The sequence below is a fragment of the Brassica napus genome, chromosome A3 (assembly GCF_020379485.1).
Source record: "Brassica napus cultivar Da-Ae chromosome A3, Da-Ae, whole genome shotgun sequence".
NCBI classification, from domain to species: domain Eukaryota; kingdom Viridiplantae; phylum Streptophyta; class Magnoliopsida; order Brassicales; family Brassicaceae; genus Brassica; species Brassica napus.
Genome location: NC_063436.1, coordinates 27,929,347 through 27,952,216, shown reverse-complemented (window position 1 = coordinate 27,952,216; position 22,870 = coordinate 27,929,347). Strand labels below are relative to the sequence as shown.

General features: G+C 37.1%; 5 protein-coding genes across 9 annotated transcripts; 3 read left to right on the top strand and 2 right to left on the bottom strand.

Annotated features, from left to right (window-relative positions):
* Nucleotides 1–1,588: 1,588 nt before the first annotated feature.
* Nucleotides 1,589–2,263, top strand: LOC106384644 (ribulose bisphosphate carboxylase/oxygenase activase, chloroplastic-like). The gene is made up of 2 exons (XM_013824581.3): nucleotides 1,589–1,821; nucleotides 1,893–2,263. Exons 1-2 carry the CDS (start codon nucleotides 1,692–1,694, stop codon nucleotides 2,246–2,248), a joined length of 486 nt encoding a protein of 161 aa, XP_013680035.3. The 5' UTR covers nucleotides 1,589–1,691; the 3' UTR covers nucleotides 2,249–2,263.
* A 46-nt stretch (nucleotides 2,264–2,309) lies between these two features.
* On the top strand, nucleotides 2,310–5,598 carry LOC111214720. Its single transcript, XM_022717747.2, has 4 exons — nucleotides 2,310–2,791; nucleotides 3,162–3,236; nucleotides 3,438–3,470; nucleotides 3,559–5,598. Exons 1-4 carry the CDS (start codon nucleotides 2,537–2,539, stop codon nucleotides 3,634–3,636), a joined length of 441 nt encoding a protein of 146 aa, XP_022573468.1. The 5' UTR covers nucleotides 2,310–2,536; the 3' UTR covers nucleotides 3,637–5,598.
* Nucleotides 5,599–8,177: 2,579 nt separating this feature from the next.
* LOC106389777 (long-chain-alcohol oxidase FAO4B) lies at nucleotides 8,178–11,496 on the bottom strand. The gene is made up of 4 exons (XM_013830119.3): nucleotides 11,108–11,496; nucleotides 10,614–10,889; nucleotides 9,126–10,525; nucleotides 8,178–8,930 (listed from the first exon to the last, which is right to left on the bottom strand). Exons 1-4 carry the CDS (start codon nucleotides 11,327–11,329, stop codon nucleotides 8,594–8,596), a joined length of 2,235 nt encoding a protein of 744 aa, XP_013685573.2. The 5' UTR covers nucleotides 11,330–11,496; the 3' UTR covers nucleotides 8,178–8,593.
* Nucleotides 11,497–14,806: 3,310 nt separating this feature from the next.
* On the bottom strand, nucleotides 14,807–18,000 carry LOC106389778 (casein kinase 1-like protein 6). Of its 2 annotated transcripts, XM_013830122.3 has the most exons (15): nucleotides 17,802–17,999; nucleotides 17,590–17,698; nucleotides 17,447–17,487; nucleotides 17,239–17,308; nucleotides 17,014–17,162; nucleotides 16,836–16,931; nucleotides 16,624–16,694; nucleotides 16,488–16,549; nucleotides 16,333–16,396; nucleotides 16,161–16,245; nucleotides 15,956–16,082; nucleotides 15,775–15,860; nucleotides 15,643–15,706; nucleotides 15,431–15,570; nucleotides 14,807–15,323 (listed from the first exon to the last, which is right to left on the bottom strand). In XM_013830122.3, exons 2-15 carry the CDS (start codon nucleotides 17,675–17,677, stop codon nucleotides 15,021–15,023), a joined length of 1,446 nt encoding a protein of 481 aa, XP_013685576.2. In that variant the 5' UTR covers nucleotides 17,678–17,698; nucleotides 17,802–17,999; the 3' UTR covers nucleotides 14,807–15,020. The 2 variants fall into 2 exon arrangements, with proteins under 2 accessions (XP_013685576.2, XP_022572695.2); XM_022716974.2 differs by having other exon boundaries at nucleotides 15,431–15,706; nucleotides 17,802–18,000.
* Nucleotides 18,001–18,199: 199 nt separating this feature from the next.
* Nucleotides 18,200–22,659, top strand: LOC106389776 (protein CHROMATIN REMODELING 8). Of its 4 annotated transcripts, none has more exons than XM_013830117.3 (7): nucleotides 18,200–18,326; nucleotides 18,417–18,570; nucleotides 18,640–19,110; nucleotides 19,201–19,600; nucleotides 19,826–20,690; nucleotides 20,759–21,797; nucleotides 21,870–22,659. In XM_013830117.3, exons 2-7 carry the CDS (start codon nucleotides 18,484–18,486, stop codon nucleotides 22,485–22,487), a joined length of 3,480 nt encoding a protein of 1,159 aa, XP_013685571.2. In that variant the 5' UTR covers nucleotides 18,200–18,326; nucleotides 18,417–18,483; the 3' UTR covers nucleotides 22,488–22,659. The 4 variants fall into 4 exon arrangements, with proteins under 4 accessions (XP_013685571.2, XP_013685572.2, XP_048620279.1 ...); XM_013830118.3 differs by having other exon boundaries at nucleotides 18,223–18,326; nucleotides 19,829–20,690; XM_048764322.1 differs by lacking the exon at nucleotides 18,200–18,326 and having other exon boundaries at nucleotides 18,347–18,570.
* The last annotated feature ends 211 nt before the right edge of the window (nucleotides 22,660–22,870 follow it).

Below are 22,870 nucleotides of genomic sequence, written 5' to 3'. Positions count from 1 at the left end.
ACACGAGTAGTTGAGTCAAAAAGGTCAGTGTAGGAAAAAATGTTTGAGATTTCACATGTGCTATGCTTAGAAGAAGAAGCTTTGTATATATATATTTGATTGTTGTATGTTCTATAATAGCTTTGTTTTCAAGAAACAACACGAGTACATAACATGAGTAATTTCAGTTCAGTGTTTTAATATAAATGGGTTAGAATAAGTTGATCAGCTGAAGCTTATGTAATGGTGTAGTAATCTATGTATTTTGCATACAAACCATATTTGATTACATTAAGGAGTTTTAATGAAAAAAATTCTTTAAAATATGAATGAACGATGGCAAATCCAAATAATCAAATCCAAGTATTATAAATGAACACCAAAACAAAATCCAAGTAATGTAATGTGGCATCGGTAAAAACCTTATCGGGAAAATCCATTGGGACAAAACCCGACAAGGGAAAAAGAGCGCCACAAAATCCATAATGTAAATAAAATAAAAAACACCAGATCAAAATAAAAATCAAGTTTCTTCTTCTTCAACTTCATCATCAGACCACGGTACTGTCTCGTCTTCACCAACTATTTCATCTTCTGGAAATATTAAAAAAAAATCGAAGTTAATTAGATTTAAAGAACATGGCACCCTAAAATATATAACAAAGTGAATAATTTACCATGTTCAGAAGCTTCGAATCCTTTTAGCCAATTCCTACTACATATCAGAGCTTGCACATTTTTGGAAAGTATACGGCTCCTGTATTTGTTCAGAACTCTTGAACCGATGCTAAAGGAGGATTCTGAAGCCACTGTTGTGATCGGAATGCTAAGCAGATCACAAGCCATTGCTGGCAAATCACCAAACCTGTGAGTATTATCTTTCCACCAGTTGAGAGTATCCAAACTTTCAAAGCTATCCATATCTAGCGCAGGTTCATCCAAATAAGCTTGGAGAGCTGTCTTTCCACTCACAGCAACACTACTTTTGCGAAACGCAAAATCCTGTAGTGTTTAAAAAAATTTAAAAACAATTTGATGGAATATCCAAACTTTCAAAGCTATCTTAGCGCAGGTTCAGAATTAATTTTAAAAAAAAAAAACGAAACAGGAGACTTACACCATAGTTCTCAAATGTTCCTTTCGGTCCTCCACAAACATTTTGTTGATCCATCTCACGAGGCTCTGCAGAAGGTGATGTTGACTTTGATTTTTTGTCGTATGATTCAAACAAAGTTTCCAGCTTCAGATGCAAGTTCTTCATTTTCGCATCATGTGTACTCATGTCAAGTCTCCCTAAACAATATTCTACAACTGGAAGCTTCAGGCGTGGATCAAAGACAGCTGTCATTGCAAAAAGATCACTGACTTCTTCCCAATACTTATCGAACTTCTCTTTCATCGGTATCACCATGTCTCGGATAATCTCATCATTTCTTTCCTCATTTATCTGCAGCCAATTATGGATTATAGTCTTGGTTACCAGCTGGATTATAGTCTTGGTTACCAGCTGCTTGAACACAACATGATCATACTTGCCACTTACTAATTTGGCTTCAGCATCGAGTTTTTTGGTTCGGAGATTCCTTGGAATGAGAAGCCTACGATTGCGAGTCTCCACAGCATGATAAAAGCCACTACGATTGCGTGTCCCCATCATCGTCACCGGTAACGATTTCTCCACCCTCTACGCTCCTCTCATCCGTGATGGACGTATGGAGAAGTTCTACTGGGCCCCCACCCGTGAGGACCGTATCGGTGTCTGCAAGGGTATCTTCAGGACCGACAAGATCAAGGATGAAGACATTGTCACGCTTGTTGACCAGTTCCCTGGCCAATCCATCGGTAATAAAAAAAAATATTGGTACCTTTATGTTTGTTGGTGTCTTTTAATATGATTCTTGATTTTCTTGTAGATTTCTATGGTGCATTGAGGGTGAGAGTGTACGATGATGAGGTGAGGAAGTTCGTTGAGGGACTAGGAGTGGAGAAGATAAGCAAGAGGCTGGTGAACTCGAGGGAAGGTCCTCCAGTGTTCGAGCAGCCGGAGATGACTCTTGAGAAGCTTATGGAGTATGGTAACATGCTTGTGATGGAGCAAGAGAACGTCAAGAGACCAGTCTTTGCGGATACCCGCGCGTCCCGCAGGATACACCGAACCCATCCCGCTTCTGGCCCGATCCCGCACAAGCTCATCCCGCGAAGCCCGCTAAAAATTCGGGCCTGGATCTTAGTAACCAATCCCGCCCCGCAACAGGTCCAAACGGGCTAGGCCCGCGGACAGGTTCAAATTTTGCCATCTCTAGTTCTATTCAAATATCTTTTTTTCTGTCGGCAAGAAAACATTTTATTGAAAGGCTTTTTGTGGGATTACAGCCAAATATTAAAAAATAATATAAATTAAAAATAAGCCCAAGTTCATGTTAGTATTTAGGGTTTTGTAGGTTTGTTTCTCCACGGAGAGCGTGTGATTTAAACCATAACCTTGTTTCACAAGACAAATCGATATCCTTGCACAGACAAAGACTCAGATCAACTACTGTTCAACCCGTCCATCTAGATGGTAGATCTTGCGATGAAGACAATGGATCTCTTATGGGCTGTCTTCTTTTGGGCTGTCTTAAGATACGCCCCGACAGTGGCTGTAGAGATGTTGTTTGTCATCTTGGTTATCATCGTGACCATGCTCGGACTAGACATTCTCCGCATGTTTTTGACGGGCGTTTTTGCCGGTAATGACTTGAATCCGTTAGAGACCGTGGCTCAGGTGGAAGAAGAGCAGAATTACGAGACATCTGAAAAGATTTTACGCGATGTAAGGAACCAATCTTATTTCCCGCGGTTTCTCGTATATCGATCGTCTTAATCTTTCTTAAACATGTATATCAGATTACTGATTAGGACTAGAGTCACGTCTTAGATATCCAAACATATTGTTGTGGAACTAGCGTCCAATCTCTTTGGTCACCAAGCTGTTTTTTCCCTTGTGTACAGTAGATTTTTGGCTTGGGTTAGCTACGAATTACTTTAACTTCTATATGAGATCGTTTAGTTTTAGCTTTGATTGCACAGAACTATCTTCTAAACTACACAATGATTTTTGTTAATGTGGTTAACTCTATTAATGCCTTTTTGATCGACTTTTTAATACGCTAATGTTCATGATGAATCATGGTTTAATGCAGGTAGCCGAGATTAGATCAAAAATATCACAAATTGAGATTGATGTTCGGCAAATTAGGCAAATAATTTCTATATTAGTAAGTCACATATTTTTCCCTTTAATATGCATATTTCTGGCAGCTCATCCCTCCTTGTGTATACTTTTTTTTGTTCAAACCCTCCTTGTGTATACTTATATGGTCTCTATTACCTAAACGAAAATTTTATTTCAAATGTACTAAAATCCTATTTTCTTTCTTTCTTAATTAATATTGTCACTCTTATATGAAAATTTACAGCAAGGGAAGATTGAAAGTCTTGAAAGCAATCAGGTAATCTACCATCAGATATATATTTACCAGAAACTAATTGACATAATCTTTTTATATCCGAAATATTTTTTGTTTGTTAAACCCGCAGGATGCGACTCTCTCGGAACTATTTCGCTTAATCCAATTTTTAAGTGACGAAGGCAATACAAGCACTAAAGTATTATAGGTGATCATTGATTGTTTGGTCGCTCTTCATGATCGTTTTGGGGGAAAACTTCATCCTTAATTTTGCAGTTGATATTCTGAAATGTTGTTTTGTTTTGACGTTGATTGACCACTTATCAGATCATTATTTCGTGGATGGTTTTTCACGAACTTTTGGTGTGTCTAATATTAAACTTAGCAGACTGTTATTATAAATCAATGGAATTGGAAGAAATCAACAAATCAGTAAAATTAGTCACCAAAATGTCTTGAAAAATCATATGTTTGTGTTGTTTACCAACTATATGTAAAAGCTGAATTTTGGTTTCAGTTTTACGTCGCTAGCTAGAGTGCCAAAATCTAATAGCGTTGAAATAATCACTTGAGTTGCTTTGGCATATAGTTTTTTTACTCCAAAGAAAAAGAGAGAAAAAGTGTGATTGATTGATAAATCAAACTATTTGATAAGTAATATTACAATCACAGTTCAAAACAATAATAATAATAATGTAAGGTGTACCCAAGTAGGTTACTGAAACAATGCACGCCGCAGTGGTCACACATTGCAACCACAGTCGTCTATCGTTTCAGTAACGCACTGACAAATCTTCTGGAAAAAGCACGCTACAACGGCCAACATGATGACGACAACTACAACGATGCTAGCTATGATATATTGAACAACGCTACTCATCTTGTTCCTTGCAAACAAAAGTAGCGTTCAAGTTTTGATTAATGAATGCCTTCAACAAATCTAACCTTCTTTTGTGTTTGTCTTCTTCGTCTAGAGTTATATATAGAGAGAGATACACATTATAAGAACTAAATATTTCACAATTCATAAAAGTAAGGTAAACTGTAGTCAGATATTCTTCCGAAAATAAGTAAACTTGACATCCTCCAGTACATTTATATGTACATATATTTATTTCTTTGTCATCAAGGAAATAAATGAAATGGCTTAATAAGATAAGGGAGAAAAAGATTCATAGAATATGCAAAAGAGTGAGGGTGGCATCCTTATTTTTTTTTTTTTTTTCGAATCTTAGCGACAAACTTAGATGAAAAAGAGTGACCTGTGGATTCATAGAATATGCAAAAGAGTGAGCTGTGGATTCAAGTGAAGATTATCTGCGGATCTCTCTATTTCGAGCTAATCTCTCTTTCTAACACTTCTATCCTCTGCTTTATTGTTTTCATGTTATTGTTGTTCATCTTACCGTCTAGCATACCTCCGGTTGAAATCGTTGTAGCGTCTTGAATTAATGAAATTGGTGACAAAAAAAAGCGACAAACTTAGATAGAAGACAACAGCAAATGTAAAACCGATTTTTTGCTTGAATAAATTTAAAATTCTTTCAAAAAAAAAGAATGAGGGTGATTTTCTTATTATATTTTCAGATGGATGAACAAAATACAAAGCTGTTGAAACTCTTTTGAACCTTGATCTGGTCCTATTGCAGAACCGTATATAACATCAGAATCTATTCCTGCAAGGAAACCTCATCACTTATTTAGTCCAAATCTAAAAAAATTCAGGAACAGGAGATAGTTTCAGTTCTTGCTTTCCGTCAGTGATGCAACTATCTTTGTGGAGATGCAGTAAGCAGTAGACTGAATGGTGATCATAGGGTTTACTCCAACAGCTGACGGCAACACACTCCCATCGCAAACAAACAGCCCCTCTGCTTCCCAGCTCTCACCCTTCTCATCCACCGCACATTCCTCTGCCGTGCGTCCCATCCTGCAACTACCCATCTGGTGAGCCGAGAAGTATGTCGTCCAGTACTCTCTCTTTGTGCTAACTCCACCAACCGCATCAACTCCGTCTAGAAATTCTTCCATGGCTTCTCTTGTGATTCCTTCACACTTTATCCTCTGTCCATTCCTGCATAATCGAATAGTGAAATGACTTAAAAGAGTTACTGCTACTTAGACCGAAGGGATCATAAACATTTATAGGTTAATCTTGATTTTAAAAAAAAAAAGTCAGTGTAGGGGTTATGTGCCATATGAATAATAACCATGGTTCTAAAAATCGGTCAATATGGGCTTAGGCATCTTGCTAGTTGGCAAACTATTCTTTTAAACCTTTTTTTTAAAAATCGTTTTAGGTTCAATAACCGATCTAGACGCCTTATTGGATTTGTAGGGTTTTAAGAGGATACACTTCTTTCAACCTTTCTGTTACGAATTTCTTTGTTGTCAGAAGCATTATTTCGTGGACGAAGTTTCAGAACTCCTGTTGTGCCAAGTAGAAGATTTACCAAGTTGTCATTATAATTTAATGGAACGAACCATTAGAATTAGAGTCCATGATCAGCAACATGTCTTGAGAAACCATATGCATGTGTTAAGTGTTGTTTGTAAAAGCTGAAACTTTGGTACCAAAAGCTACCAGCGTTGGAATAATCCACTTGAATTGCTTTGCCATATTAAATCTAAGGAACGCCCCCATATTCTGTCTTTAACGGGAAACGTTGGAATTTATGTTGTTAAATGCTTTTTTCATTTTTGCAAATCTATGGATACATACAGTGTTAACTCGATGCACACTATCGCACGGCTGATGAATTGGTCCAAGTGACTAAAAAGATACCTTCGAGGATCAATATGTATAAACGAAACATGAGTTATTCAATATCTGAATTCAACTTCTATGTGTTTCAAAAAAAAAAAAAAAAAGAATTCAACTTCTATGTTTATCAGGATTTGAAAACTAGAGGGCCAAGGCTTGGACTGGACATAGGTGATGAAGGTAAAACTAGGGGTGAAACCGTTAAAGAGGTTTATGTTTTGTTAATTTGGGTGAATGAAGTTGATAAATTCATATTAGATTACCAAAGTTTGCATATGTTTCCAGAGAGTCTATATCATTAAAAGCTTCGGACATATTAGATGTAATGATCGTAGTATTAGAATTGCCAAGTAATGATTTACGTCTATTTCTTCTGTTTTGATTGCTTTTCGTATAAGATATTGTGTGATAGAATGATTTTAAACCGATATTGTAGATCATACTTCCCAAGAGCCCAAAATCTTTTTCAGATCTACTCTGATTTTTCTTTTGCGGCAATCACGTCTACTCTTTTTTAATAATAGACTAGGTGTCTTCCTGCACCATGTACAGTAAATATTTTTTAACAGATAAATATAAATTATATTTTAAAATAAAATTTTATTAATATTGTAAATTTTCTTTTTCATATCAATATTTTAACATAAATTTGATTTAATTAAACATAAATTTTATATTTAAGAATATGAATGTATATATTTAAAATTATAATCTTAGATAATTTTTTTATCTATTTATTTTAATTAAATACATTAAATAAATTTGTAAAAGTTGCATAATTACCAAAAATTAAAATTAGAAAATATTTATAAAATTTGTAGATATATAAGAAAATAATGATTTTATGATTAAGTTTTTATAATTGTTTTTAAAAAATTGTACACATTTTTGAAAATTTTAGTAATAAAATTGCATAATTTAAAAATATATAATTAAATTATATTTCGAAATTTATAATACCATATTTGAATATATTTATTTTAATAATGATTTATGAGTTATTCCATATTCTAAAAAAATTTCCAAAAATATAAATTGACATTAAATGTAATATATGAATTATTACCATATTATAAAAAAATTACCAAAAATAAAAATTAACATTAAATGCAATTGTCCTTGTCATAAACTATAAGACATGTCATCAATTTTAGTAGCCATGTCATATTTGTTTTGTGAAATTGATTGTACAAAGGACATGTGGTAAAATCACTTCGCAAATATAGTTTAGGGGATATCGATATATTATTATAAATAATACATAGCATAAAAATAAAGAATCGTTATAAATCCTTTAAAAGAAGCATATAAATAAGACAAGATTCTAGACTTTGTTCATCAAAATAACTGTTTCAGTAACTCTGAAACCTAAAAGAAGAAAAAGAAAGAAGAGGTGTTATTAATTGATAAATCAAACTATTTAATAACTAATAGCCTCTTTCAAAATAAAACTATTGAATGACTTTAGTCTATGCATGCACCGAAGTAGTCATGTATTAGAGCATCTCCAATGTATAACTCTATTTTTTCTTCTAAAATGAAGTAAAAATGAAAATGAAAAAAAATTGTTCCAATCTTACTCCATTTTCCATTCCATAATGGAGTGATGAACAAACAGAAAATAGAAATTTCATTATGGAGTGAGATATGAAGTTGGTTTGAGACATTTTTTACTCCTTATTCACTTTTATTTCATTTTAGAAAAAAAAATAGAATAGAGATGAAAATACCCTTACAACCAGTCTATTTTTGGACCCTTATCATGAAAAATCTCCTGGACTTTGAAAAAGCACGCTGCACAGTACCCCACGAAGTAGACGACAACGCAAACGGTACACACGATGAGAAGGATGCAAGATATGATATATAGAACATGGATCAATTGGCTACTCATCTTCTTCCTTACAAAACAAAAGTTATGTTCAAGTTTTGATTAATGAATGCCTTCAACAGACAAAACAAAACTTCTTTTATAATTCGTCTTCTTCGTCTAAAACTAATATATATATATATATATAGAAAGATACATCATACATCAAAAGGGAAAAAAAGATACATCATACAAATTAAGGAAAATAAAATATTTTACAGTTTCATTAAAGTAAACTGTAGCTAGATATTCTTCCGAAAATTATAAATTTACATTTGACAACAAAGGAAAGAACAAATGTTAAGTTTACATTTTCCTCTAGTGTTTCTATATGTTCATCTTTTTCTTTCTTGTCATCATTAATGATGAAGAGTTCTTATGGATTTCAAATTTGTCATTAATAATTTTGAAATTCTTCAAGAATTTGGAACTAGTACCATTGCAGAAACGTATATAACACCGGAATCTTTTCTTGCGGAACACTCGCTTATTCAGTATGAATCTAAAATCTTTCAGGAACATGAGACAGTTTCAGTTCTTGCCTTCTGTCAGTGATGCAACTATCCTTGTGGAGATGCAGTAAGCAGTAGACTGAATAGTGATCATTGGGTTCACTCCAACAGCTGTCGGCAACACACTTCCATCACAAACAAACAGCCCCTCTGCTTCCCAGCTCTCACCCTTCTCATCCACCGCACCTTCCTCAGCCGTACGTCCCATCCGGCAACTACACATCTGGTGAGCCGAGAAGTATGTCGTCCAGTACTCACCCTTTGTGCTAACTCCACCAACCGCATCAACCCCATCTAGAAACTCTTCCATGGCTTCTCTTGTGATTCCTTCACACTTTATCCTCTGTCCATCACTCCTGCATAATCCAATAGTGATATGACTTAAAAGAGTTACTACTTACAAATCTTTAGGGACCATAAATTTTTGTCGGCTAGTCTAATAAAATCATTTTCAATAATTTAAGGACCATGCAACTTATCTATAATATTTTTTAAAAATTTGGGGCCAAGACGAATGTTTCATCCGACTATGTTTAGGTTGAGTGACGTACCTATATGTTCCGACTTCAACTGCACCTGCTGCAACCAAAACCCTCAAAGCCTGTCTAAGCCCCACTCTCAAATTCTCCCTATCTTTCTTACTTGTCCTGTACGTAACCTCGTTTTCCTTCAAAACCTCACCTGATCCATAGTCCCTAACCAGAGCAAACAAATGAGCTGTCCTTCCGTACTTCATCATCCGCTCCTTAAGGTCAGCTCCCGAAACCCACGGGCTCAGCCCCGCGTACGAAGCTGGTCCCGCTAATGGAGTCTCCAGTATCGCTCTGCAACCAGATTCACCATCATGCACATGATGAACCGATGTTATAATCCCTCCCTCGTACATTTTCCCAGAGAACTCAGAACCGTTCTCCGGGAAGTACCCCCATGTCATGAGAACCGGGTGCAGTTTTAGGTTCCTCCCTATGTTCCTGTTCTCTAGCCCACTTGAACGCATCAGAGGCGGTGTCAACAACGAACCAGCCGATGAAACCGTTACTCTAGCTTCAATCATGAACTTCTTCTCAATCTTTCCTCCAACAGAACTCGCTATCACTCCCACACATCGTTTCTTCTTCTTCTTCCCCTCATTGTCTGTGAAAACAAACCTCTCAGCTTTGACACCTGTCAAGATCACCGCACCGTTCTCCACAGCATCAACAAGCCAAGTCTTGTCCGTCCCGTTCTTGCCTCCTTCTCTACAACCATACCCGCAAGAACCGCAGTAATGATCCTCCGGTGAGTTTCTCGGAACAGAAACTACCTTCAACCCTAGTCTCTCGCACCCTTCTCTCAGAACCTGGTTCTGTAACCCCTCCTTCACGCATCTCTCCGTGACACCGAGTCTTCTAACAACTTCATCCATCGCTAGCTGATACTCCTGGCTCCCGAAAAACTCGATCTTACTCTCTTCGGACCATTCTTTCAAAACATGGTCCGGTGTTCTTATAGAAGCCGACCAGTTAACAGCTGTACCTCCTCCAACGGTTGAACCAGCCAAGACCATGAACTTCCCGTCGACCGTCGTCATAAGCGCGCCTTTTTCGTATAGCTCGAGCATAGAGGGACCTTCTAAACCCGAGTAGTCTCGAGATGTGAAGTAGTTTCCCTTCTCGAGAACCAACACTTTTAATCCTGCTTTCGCTAGGTTCGCAGCTGCAACACCTCCTCCGCTTCCTGACCCTACGATAACCACATCGCATCTGATCCGGTGGATATTGTCATTATCGTCTCTAGCGACGTGAACACCTTTTTGAGTTAGAGATTGTCTGATGGTGACGTCACTCTCGTTTTTTGTCTCAATGATCCCTTTCTCTAGAGGTCTTGGCGCCTCGTCATCTTTGCGCATCTCTGTTGTGTCGATGGAGTACCCTATTGCTTCTAACGCAGGGTTCTTCATATTCTGATCTCTCTGTGAACAAAACAAATAAACAAAAAATGTTTTTTGATATTTAACAAACAAACAGCTTACTATAACTAGTAATCATTTGAGGTGTTACCTGGGAGAAGAAGGAGAAGAGAGTGTAGAATTTTGCAAGGAAGAAAGTGATTCGAAGAGGAAGGAAGAGACCACTCTGTCTAGACCACATCCTCAGGATCTCTTCTCTTTTGTCCAGTGGAAGGTCAGAGAATTTATGGACAAAAGGCCAGTCCTTAGCTAGACAGAGGGAGCCACAAAGAAATAAAGTTCCAAATCTATATGATAAGATGGTCAATATGATTCTCAGAACCTTCACTGCTTCTGATCTCCCATTCTTCACTATCATCTCCGCTACCTAGAGACAATGATCAGTAAGACAATACTCTATAAAACATCTAATTACCGACTAGCGATTTCTTGAATAGCAATAGTACTGAGGTAAGAAGATAAGAACAAGACCGACCAAAGCTGATACTAAAAATAATCTATAAAGCTATTTGCCACAGCAGGATATTGATTTAAGAAAAGTCAACACTAGGAAACAGAGGATAAAGTGAGAGAGAGAGAGGGAACCTCATCGGTGAAAGGTGGTTGAGAACCGGAGGCTACGTTGAAGGAATCAACAGCGTTTTGCTCTGCCGTGGTCTCCGGAGGAGGAGGAGGGAGGAGAGTTTGACAGATGAAGGAGAGAGTTTGAATCTGAGATATTGAGAAGCCATGGCTATAGCCTCCTTCTCCTTGTCTCTTCTTCGATCTCAACAGAGGATGCCCTCTGCTTCTTCTATCTTCTTCCATGTTAATTCTTCTTCTTCTTCTTCTTCCACTTATCGAGAACTTTATAGAGAGCTAAGGAAGTGAATGATTGAATTAGGATTTTTATTTATCCTTCAGCTTGAAGAATCACCCAAGTCTTGATACTGTCGTTTTAGAACAGAAGATCACGGAGTCTTACCTTCTTTTGTGGGGTCCACGCTTCAAATAAGAATGTGATACAAGACTTAATCATATGTCATGTAAGATTTATCTTTGTCTTTGTGTACCGACTTGACTTTCTCAGAAAAACTGTTGTGAATAAAATACCACTTCTCCAAAGTCCTTTTTTTATCTCTCTTTCTGTGCTTATGTAACTCCCAAAAGTAGTGAACACACCAAAAAAATAATAAATAACTCCCAAAAGTAAAGATTATTTCCATTTAATCCTTTTATTTTGTTCTATTTCTTTGTAGATTTATTCTCTTTTTACACATTTTTTGCGTCGTGTATTACTTAATTAGGATAAGTTTACTGTTTACATAATCTCTAAGTCAATGGACAGTGCTTAGCTGAGATGAGAAGAAAGTCAGGAAAGACATTAAATGCGTTTGTATTATAGTATAGATTGATATTAAATGTTTTGGTGTCCCCAAGAATACATCAACCATTCCCTTTTTTTTTGAGCAACACATCAACCATTCCCAAATAAAATAGGGAAACTTGCTTAAACAGAACCAAAAAATAGCATGGTTATCTTTTTTAAGGATGGGTGTTCCGATATCCGTTTGGGTTCAGATCGGGTATTTCGTATTTTTGGATATTTCGATATAGGGATAAAAACCCGTTCGGGTATTTCTATACTTCGGGTCGGGTTTAGATATTTTTAATTCAGGTTCGGTTATTTTGAATCGGGTTCGGATATTTAGCTTTTAAAAGAAAAAGAAAATAATTTTTTTCATTTTTTAAGTTTCTTTTATTTAAAAATATAGATTTCACTTAACTGATTTTTTATTTTTATAGATCGAATGATTAATAGGTTTGGAGATAATATTTCAAAAACAAATATATATTAATTTGGGTATTGTTTTTAAACTTTGAATGTAATTTTTGTTAATACATAAAACAAAAAGTTTGACATGCATTTTAAATGAATATCACATCATTTTCTCCATAATTATATATATACTTATGATTTTAAACTATGTGTAACATCAATATAAATATTTAATAAAAAATGAGAGATGTAAACTAGAAATATAAGGGTAAGTATATATATTGTCGGTTATCTTCAGATTTTCATTCGGGTTCGGATATTACCCGTTCGGGTTCTGATATCCAATCTCTCCTAACTTAATACCCGTTCGGGTATTTCTACTTCGGTTCGGATTTCGGTTCGGGTTTTTCGGATCGGGTTCAGGTGTGACTTTGAGTATCGGATAAAGTGCACACCCCTAGTCTCTTTGATATAAAACCATTTTTGTCCATTTTATCTATCTTTTACCCTTTACATTTCTGAAACTTAATGAAATAAATAGTTTCAAGAATCAAAAAAACTATTAAAATATAAACAATTAATAAAACACACATATACATAAAATAGTATTTTTGTTTAGTTGAAAAAATTAATAAATAAAAAATTTAAAATATTTTCTACTAAAAGTAGAATTTATCTTCTTCAGAAAATTGGTTAGTAGAAAACGAATTTTAGATTATACAAGTTCATCTACTTTTTTAGAATGAACAATCTACCTTTAGTTAAAAATCTAAATATGGAGAATGCTAATTCTACTAATTGTAAAGATATCTACTTTTCTCCATAACGCAGTTTCTACTTTTATGAAATATTCTAAAATTCTCGGAATGCGAAATCTAAACACTACTCGTACGTCTACATGAGGTAGAACTTGCATTCTGAACTTTTGTCATTGTTCTACACAGTGTAGAAGGTGTATTTTACGGATAAGAAAACATGTTTTTTGAGAAAATTAAGGAAATTTCAAAAATATTCTAAAAATATTCTAACTTTCTTAAAAATGTGTATAGGTTGATTTACCTTGTCAAAAACGTTTTTTCCTTTTTATTAAACTTTTTTTTAAAAAAAATCTTCTTTCTTTTTTGTTAAACCTTTTAATATTTTTTTTAATTTTAACTTTTTAAAAATGTTTGGAAAAATAAAAATAAAACTTTGTAAAACGTCTTTAATAAACTTTAATAAAAATAAATTTTATAAAAATAAAAATAAAACATATAAGAAAGTTTTTAATAAAACATTAAATAAACATTATAAAAAACGTTTTACATAGTTTTGTTTTAATAATAAATTTAAAACGTTTGTGAACTTTTATGTTTTATTAAACTTTCTAATAAAAAAAATTAAAACATTGTTTTCCTTTTTACTAAACTTTTTAAAGTCCAGTTAAGATTTTAAATTGTGTTTAATGTATTTAATTTAATTTAATTAATCAAGGGTTAGTTTTGGTATTATAAAAAAAGACTAAAATGACAACTTAATGATGGTATTATAATAAAAGCAAAATGATTTCAGAAATGGAAAGGGTAAAAAAGAGACAAAATAGACAAAAATGGTTTTATACCAAAGGGACAACCATGCTATTTTATTGTTTTGTTTTGGTAATTTTCTCTAGATTTTATAAAGTTTTCTTTCATGCAAATCATTTGCTAGTCCTAAAGACTAGGTCACTGTTGGAGATTTCATTTCCACTAAAATAACTGTAACTTGTGAGAATCCCTGGAATATATTTGACATAATTATCTAATTCTGTAAATATTTATCTGTTTGGGGAAAAAAAAACCAACAAAATCTGATCATATATCTTTCTAATAAAATGATTAAAGTGTGCATCTGAAATTTTCCATACGTTATAAAAATTATTGATTTTGTTTTTTTTTTGGTAAAAAATTATTGATTTTGTTTGTTACTTTTTCTCACATAAATGTACAAAAAGAGAAAAAGATATGCAACTAACAAGTCTGGCACAAATTTACAGACGGGTCGCTAGTATTAAAAGCCCATAATAAATTTTGGGCTAACAACAATGTCCAAAAATACGTAGTTATCCAAAACATTACACAATAATTGTTTATCATTAGAGCACCATTAACCAAGAGTGCTTGCTGTTTAGACTTTTTTCTAATAAAAAAAAAGAAAGAGAAGAAGAAGAAAAAAGAGGAATGTTTAATTAAGCATCACAAGCGCCTGTTATTTGCACTATTCGCAAGTCCCATTGATACGTGGCGGTCCGCAATTGTTTTGTTTTTATTTTTTTAATTTCTTTTTTAATCAGAAAAAAATTCAAAAAAATAATAATAATTAAGCACCCCAAATGAGGTGCTAGAGTTAATGATGCTCATAGCAGCCGATAACAGAGTTAGGTCTAAATGATATGTACTTTTATTTTTTTAATCAAATGAAAGTATTTGTCAATATATTTTTAAATATTCCTTTTCATTTGGGTTAATAACTTTTTAGTTAGTTAAGAAACAAACACAAAAAAAATCAAGATATACGAGTAACAACTTGTCGTGATTACAGTACAAGAGCGTAACAATTTAATACAAAAATCCAGAGAAACGTTACATTCATAATACATGAAAAAAATGGGAGTTTCGTGGAAACGTGAGGACCAAACAACAACACACATGTAAAGAAGAATCCAATTTACAGAAAAGGAGATGATTTATAGTAACTTTCGTTTTGTTTCTTACTTCTTTCTCATTTGCGGATCGAAAGAAGCTCAAAGCTTCTGAGAGCATCATCACGTGCAGTCCTAGAAGCAGCCACTCTGTTGCGGTTAAAGGCAGAGGCTGTCTTCGACTCATATCCACTCACACCAGCTGCCGCTTGAGCTCTCTGGAAAACAGATGGTCGAACACCACCTCCACTAGAGGCCACACGGCTTGAGCCGCGGCTGTCCCCTTGTTCACCTGAAGAGCTTGGTCTACTCCCTGAGGCCACCGCTCTCCTTGAAGCACTTCCGTATCTGGAAGTGTTTCTTCCTTTCTCAGATACCATATTCTGATCCCAAAACACAAAACATATCTCAGTAACAAGAACAACTAATCTACTACACACCATCATGAGTTTGATGCCTTCATTGGTGATTATGTATATATATATGTTACCACAGCAGGTTTCATTGGTGGAGGAACATCGTCAAGAGTTCGATGCTTGGTCTGGTTTTGATGGGGAGTGGCTCCTGTAGCGTTTCTTCTCGCGAATGCTTCAACTGCACCAGAGAATCTGTCGCGGATCTCCCTCCCAACTGTAAGCAAATAGATAAGATCAGACAACTTGGTAGACATGTTTCTAACTCTTAAAAAGGAAAAATGATTACCTGAGATCCTTTCAGGTTTCTCAGCAGATGGTCCCGCAGCCACAACTGGTTTACCGGTACGATGCTGAAGGAAAAAAGAGTAGTGAGGATCAAAGTGTATAAAGAAAGAACTTTAACGACAAGTGTACTCACCCTTCCGTGAGAGCTGGACCGGGAGCTAGAACTACTCTGAGGGTGTTTCAGTGCAGTCCAGTCAAATACATAGTCAAACTGATAACCTGTGAATCAATTTTGTTCTCATAAGAGTTAAAATAACAAAGCTACGTTACTTTTATATCAAAAGAAGCAAAGTTTAGTATCTGTAAAGACAAACCTTCGCGGATAAACAAATCTCGGAACAACCTCTTTAGATACGAGTAGTCTGGTTTGTCTTCGAATCGCAAGGACCTGCAGTATTGAAAGTATGATACGAATTCTTGTGGATAGGATTTGCACAAAACCTGTTCCAAGAACAAACAATTAACTTGTGATCTAACTCCAATGAAGGGTATATAAGCCGTGTTATGTTTCCACCATACCTCTATAGGAGTTGAAACTTTCTTCTCGCTGATTCTGTCATACTTCTGTTTCTTTGTGCCAGCCTTTAGTCCCTGCCATGGGAGACTGACCACAGAAAAAATCAGACCAGAAGGTCCAGAACAAGCAAGTGTAGAGATTTACTCAGACAAAAAAAGGATCTGAATGCACAACCTTCCTCTCAGGAAATACATGAGCACATAACCAAGAGACTCCAGATCATCCCTTCGACTTTGTTCTGCCAAAAATATGCAACCAAGCAAACGTATGAAAACATGGTATACACAGCTTTGAAGTAGATGCTCAAGTGGTTGTATGAGTTTGCTTACCAACACCAAGGTGAGTGTTGACGCTAGCATACCGAGCTGTGCCGGTAAGGTTCTTGTTTTCTCTGTCATTGAGTATCTGTAAGTATTCAAGTAAGAAATATACGGACAAGCACATGAAAGCTCTCCATAAAATCACCTGTAAGGGATGTGTCTATGTGTTTGGAGATCCCTATACTTCTTTGCAAGTCCAAAATCAATGACATAGACCTACATACATATTATGATTTAGTTGAAAAAGAAAAAAGCAAAAAGTAGAAACTCATAGCAACAGTAACCAAGAGAGAGAAAAGATGGAATCTAACATAACTTAGTGGGTAACAACCCACCAAAATAGAAAGAAAAAGCAACCTGGTTTGCTTTGCGACCAAGTCCCATCAAGAAATTGTCTGGTTTTATGTCTCGGTGTAGAAATCCCCTTGAATGCATATACTCAACTCTGCTAATCTACAATTATGGTCAACAAAAATTTTAGTTGGAACTCCAAACTTCTAACACTATTTCTTCATCCTCAACAAAGTGATCTTACCAGTTGATCCGCAAGCATCAAAACAGCCTTCAAAGTGAGCTTCCTATTACAATAGTTAAACAAGTCTTCCAAACTCGGACCAAGCAGATCAATGACCATCGCATTGTAGTCTCCCTGAACCCCAAACCACTTGAGGCTGGGGATGCCAGCTTCACCACATAAAAACAAAATTTAGATGAGCTCGGTTCAATCATGTTTATCATCAAGTCAGAGATGTAAACTTACTTCCTCCTTGTAGAAGCATGTAAATCTTGGACTCATAATGAAGTTGTGGATGCTTAGTTTTCGCAGGCTCCTTCAAAAGTTTCCACAAAAATAGTAATAAAAAGATTCAATTTCAAACTAAGAATCACAGAGAAAGATCATGAAGATTAGGAAGAACAAAGAGATCTTAAATCAAATGATGAATAAAGGAGGTAGATTCGAATCATACCAGCTTAACAGCGACTTCTTCTCCGGTTTGCACACTTACTCCTGCAAAACATTTCCAATAAATCAGATTTAAATAAAAAAAAACGTAATCAAGAAATTGAATAGAGGCTGCAACAGATTAATACAAAAAAGCAATCTTTTTACCAAGAAAAAGCTCTCCAAAAGAGCCACCGCCGATCTTCCGACCAAGCTTAAACTTGCCACCGATTACATTATCCATTTTCAAGTCCATTCAGACAAGAACCCTAAACACCTGTTTCAAAATTCTGTAAGGTCTCTATATCTATGCCCCCTAACACTTGCTGCATAAAACATCCATCTGAGATCGAAAACAAGTCAACCAAACACAATCTCACCTTTCTCTCCTGCGTCAGGGAAAGGAACCATCCAATGCCGTGGAAGAAGAGTTGAATCGCCGGAAGATGTAATAAATCAGACAGAAGTTCATCAGAAAAAAAAATCGACAAAAACTACATCCCCATGTTTGAGATTTGTCACATTCCCAAAATCAAAGGTGGACGACGCCAATCGATTTCTGCAACGAAAGACATTGACCCAGTAATCATGAGAGAGAGAAAGATATGGGCCTAAAACCTTCTCACTGGGCCTGGCCCGAATAGTTCATATTTATAAATTTTCAGAAAACACGTGCGAAGTAAGGACGTAGTTTATTAAAACCTTTGGTTATGGGCTTCAAAAATGGGCTTATGTGGGCTTTTGCTAGATTATCACAAAGACGGTGATCGGTTTGACTACTTATCAGTTTATTATCACGCGGCCGGGCGAGAGAAAGGTTGCGTGAGCTCCTTTTTTGACCGACGAAGGAAGATCGAACCCTTACAATTCTCACGATTTTCTTTGGAAAATTTCCCGGAATCTGGGTTAGTTGTTTCTGAATTTCCGGGAATTTTTTTGTTATGATTGATTATTTCATGGGATTGATTGCGAGAGAAGGCTCTATGTGTATTCAGTTGATGATGCAACAAGGAGGAGGAATACAAATGCGATAAATAGTTTTATAGCTGAGAAGGTGATTCAATGGAGGAAGACGAGGATATGTTTTTGAGTAGCTTAGGGGTGACATCTGCTAATCCTGCAGATATCGAACAGACGATACTCGATGAGGTACTGCGTCTTACCTCTGTGATTTATGAAACTCTTGAATCTATATCTTATAGCATTTATCTTTGTTAGGCTACAAAGAAGCTTGATAACGATGAGAGTGTGGAGGAGCGGTTGGAAGGAATCAATCTACTTCCATCAAGCCAGAGCGAGATTTTGAATAAACTGAGAGCTGTGAAGTTTGAGATAGACGCTGTTGCATCTACTGTTGAGCAAGCGGAGGAGGAGGATGGGTTGCAGAGTGGTTCTGTGCTTCAGAATGCTCTTGCTAAAGACCGTCTTAGAAGCCTTAGGAAGAGGAAAAATGAGCTTGAAAAGGAACTCTCTGGTTTACATGGTCAGGGGGGCACTTCTGGTGGTGCTGATCGTGGTGATATACTGCGGGATCTGGTGAAGGGAGAGCCTAGTAGTCGTAAGAGAAAGTTGAAAGAGGTTCGGAAACCAAGCAAGAGAGAAGGGAAGAAGGTGAAAGTGGTGTCGTTTCATGAGGATACGGATTTTGACGCCGTTTTCGATGCAGCTTCTGCTGGTTTTGTTGAAACGGTACGTGTAGATAAAGGTTTGATCTACTTTCACCTGATTACTGTTAAGATATATGGATATAGTGACTAATTTAAAGCTGGTTGTGTCTAGGAAAGAGATGAATTGGTTAGGAAAGGAATCTTAACTCCTTTTCACAAGCTCGAGGGTTTTGAACGCCGACTTCAACAACCTGGACCGTCTAACACGCGTAACCTACCTGAAGGAGAAGATGATAATGAGGACTCCAGCAGTATTGATAGAGCTGTTCAGTCAATGTCGCTGGCTGCAAAAGCTCGCCCAACGACCAAGCTACTTGATGCACATGACTTGCCAAAGCTTGAAGCGACCCCTGTTCCTTTTAGAAGGCTAAGAAAGCTTTACAAGACTAATGATTCTTCGGATAGTGATGCAAAGAAAAGTAAAGGCGGGAAGGGTAAAAAGAAGCGGCCTTTGCCTAAGAGGAAATGGACAAAGCGGATTTCTAACGAAGACTCTAGTCTTCAAGAAAATGGTATGGTTGATTATCGATATTGTGAGCTAAATGTACATATTTACTGATTGTTGGTTGAACCTGTGAATTTAGTTGCTAGTAATTTGAGTGAATACTTTTGGAAAAGATAAGGTCGTGATATATGCAATGCTCTGAGTTGATATATTTAGCATATGCTTATTTTTCCTCATTTGAGTCAGTGTAAAGAAAATGGTTATCATATTGATTTTCTTTGCACTGTTGCAGAAGATGGACGGAGAATCTCGGCCACGTCCAGTTGTGAGGAAGAAGAGCTAGATGATTTTGATGAGGTAGACGACAGCGAGAAATCTTCTGTACCGCTTGAAGGTGGATTAAACATTCCTGAAGGCATATTTATTAAACTTTTTGATTACCAAAGAGTTGGAGTGCAGTGGCTCTGGGAACTTCATTGCCAAAAGGCTGGTGGCATTATCGGGGACGAGATGGGTCTTGGTAAGACTGTACAGGTCTTATCTTTTCTCGGATCCTTGCATTTCAGTAAGATGTACAAACCGAGTATTGTCATATGTCCTGTCACACTCTTGCGTCAGTGGAGAAGAGAAGCACGGACATGGTACCCGGATTTTCACGTGGAAATACTCCATGACTCGGCAAAAGATTCAAATGGCAAAGGACGAGTCGATGCCTCTGAAAGCGATTATGATAGTGAAGTTTCAGCCGACGGTGATCATGAGCAAAAGTCTAAGAACACCAAGAAATGGAGTTCTTTGATAAACCGGGTTCTAAACTCTGATTCGGGGCTACTCATCACCACATATGAGCAATTGAGGCTGCATGGGGAGAAGCTGCTCAATATTGAGTGGGGCTATGCAGTACTGGACGAAGGCCATCGGATCCGGAACCCAAATGCTGAAATCACTTTGGTGTGCAAACAGTTGCAGACCGTCCATCGAATTATTATGACTGGGGCACCGATCCAGAATAAACTGACAGAACTCTGGTCCTTGTTCGATTTTGTTTTCCCGGGAAAACTGGGAGTCCTACCCGTGTTTGAGGCTGAGTTCTCTGTTCCCATAACTGTGGGTGGCTACGCCAATGCATCTCCCTTGCAAGTGTCAACGGCCTACAGGTGATTGAGTACCTGGTCTTTCTTTGAATCACTTAGTTTCTGTTCTAACAATTCTTGACAATGTACAGATGTGCGGTTGTTCTTCGTGATCTGATCATGCCATACCTCCTCCGCCGAATGAAGGCTGATGTGAACGCACATCTCACAAAAAAGACTGAACATGTTCTCTTCTGCAGCCTCACCGTGGAGCAGCGATCTACCTACAGGGCGTTCCTTGCTAGCTCAGAGGTAGAAGATATTTTTGACGGCAACAAGAATTCTCTGTATGGGATTGATGTGATGCGTAAGATATGCAACCACCCTGATCTACTTGAGAGAGAACACTCTCACCAGAACCCAGATTATGGGAATCCAGAACGCAGCGGGAAGATGAAGGTTGTTGCGGAAGTTCTCAAGGTCTGGAAACAGCAAGGACACCGTGTACTTCTGTTCTCGCAGACTCAGCAGATGCTTGACATCCTCGAGAGCTTCTTGGTTGCAAACGAGTATAGTTATCGGAGGATGGATGGTCTTACGCCAGTGAAACAGAGGATGGCGTTGATTGATGAGTTTAACAACTCAGATGATGTGTTTGTTTTCGTTCTGACGACCAAGGTGGGTGGTTTGGGAACAAACTTGACTGGGGCGAATAGAGTCATCATCTTTGACCCGGATTGGAATCCCTCAAATGATATGCAGGCAAGGGAACGAGCTTGGCGTATAGGGCAGAAGAAGGATGTTACTGTTTACAGATTGATCACACGGGGGACAATTGAGGAGAAAGTATATCATAGACAGATATATAAACATTTTCTCACCAATAGGATTCTGAAGAATCCACAACAGAGAAGATTCTTCAAAGCTAGGGATATGAAAGATCTTTTCATCCTGAATGATGATGGTGATAGCAACGCCTCCACCGAGACCTCTAACATCTTCAGTCAGCTGTCTGAAGATATAAACATCGTAGGAGCTCAAACAGAGAATACAACCGATTCCACTACACAACTTGATACTCACGATGCAGCAGAAGAACTCTCAGGAGAGAAAGATGCAGAAACCAATGGCGAGCCAGTGGATGAAGAGACAAATATCTTGAAGAGTCTCTTTGACGCACATGGAATACATGTAAGTTTGTTGATTGTTTTCCTCTTCGGAGTTAAAGTTTACTCTACTTGACTACTTGCATCTTTTATTCAGAGTGCTGTGAATCACGACGCCATCATTAACGCAAACGACGAGGAAGAGAAGATGAGACTTGAACACCAGGCATCTCAAGTGGCGCAGAGAGCTGCGGAAGCATTGCGCCAATCGCGGATGCTGCGTAGCCGCGAAAGCATCTCAGTACCCACATGGACGGGAAGATCTGGCTGTGCAGGTGCACCTTCATCTGTACGGAGGAGATTCGGATCAACTGTGAACTCCCGGTTAACCACAGCAGACAAATCATCAGCTGTCAAGAACGGTATCAGCGCGGGTCTATCTTCAGGCAAAGCACCCTCTTCCGCAGAGCTTCTCAACAAAATCCGCGGAAGCAGAGAACAAGCCATTGGCGTTGGCCTTGAGCAGACACAGACTTCTTCGAGTTCAAGCAGCAGAGTAGGTTCGTTACAGCCAGAGGTATTGATCCGACAGATATGCAGCTTTGTACAGCGAAAAGGCGGAAGCACGGACACGAGCAGCATTGTCAACCATTTCTCGGACAGAGTTCCTGCTAAGGACGTACCGTTGTTTAAGAGTCTTTTGAAGGAGATTGCCACGCTTCGTAAGGATCCCAACGGTTCGGTGTGGGTCCTCAAATCAGAATACAAAGACTAGTCTTTGTCACAACGTGGAGATGTCTCTTCATAATTTTTGTCGACTTGATTGATCTTGCTGTACATATAGATGCCTGAGTTACACATTCATGATACGACTAAGATGTTTAGGCTTAATAACAGGCCTTAATTGAGCTTTACAAAAAAATAACCAAGCCCATTAATGTTTACTACATCGACTTGTAGCTTTCGAGAATCAACATTTATACCAATCATTAATGCCAACTCTTGTTGTATATTATGTCGTTCTTCATCCTTTGTTGTCTTGTCATTATCAAATCATTGGGCCTGATCTCTACTTATCTCAGGCCCACTTTGCAACGTGGAATCTTTCGAAGTGTGTGGAGGATATCATTTCTGGTGCTGCTGCACACATCAATGTGT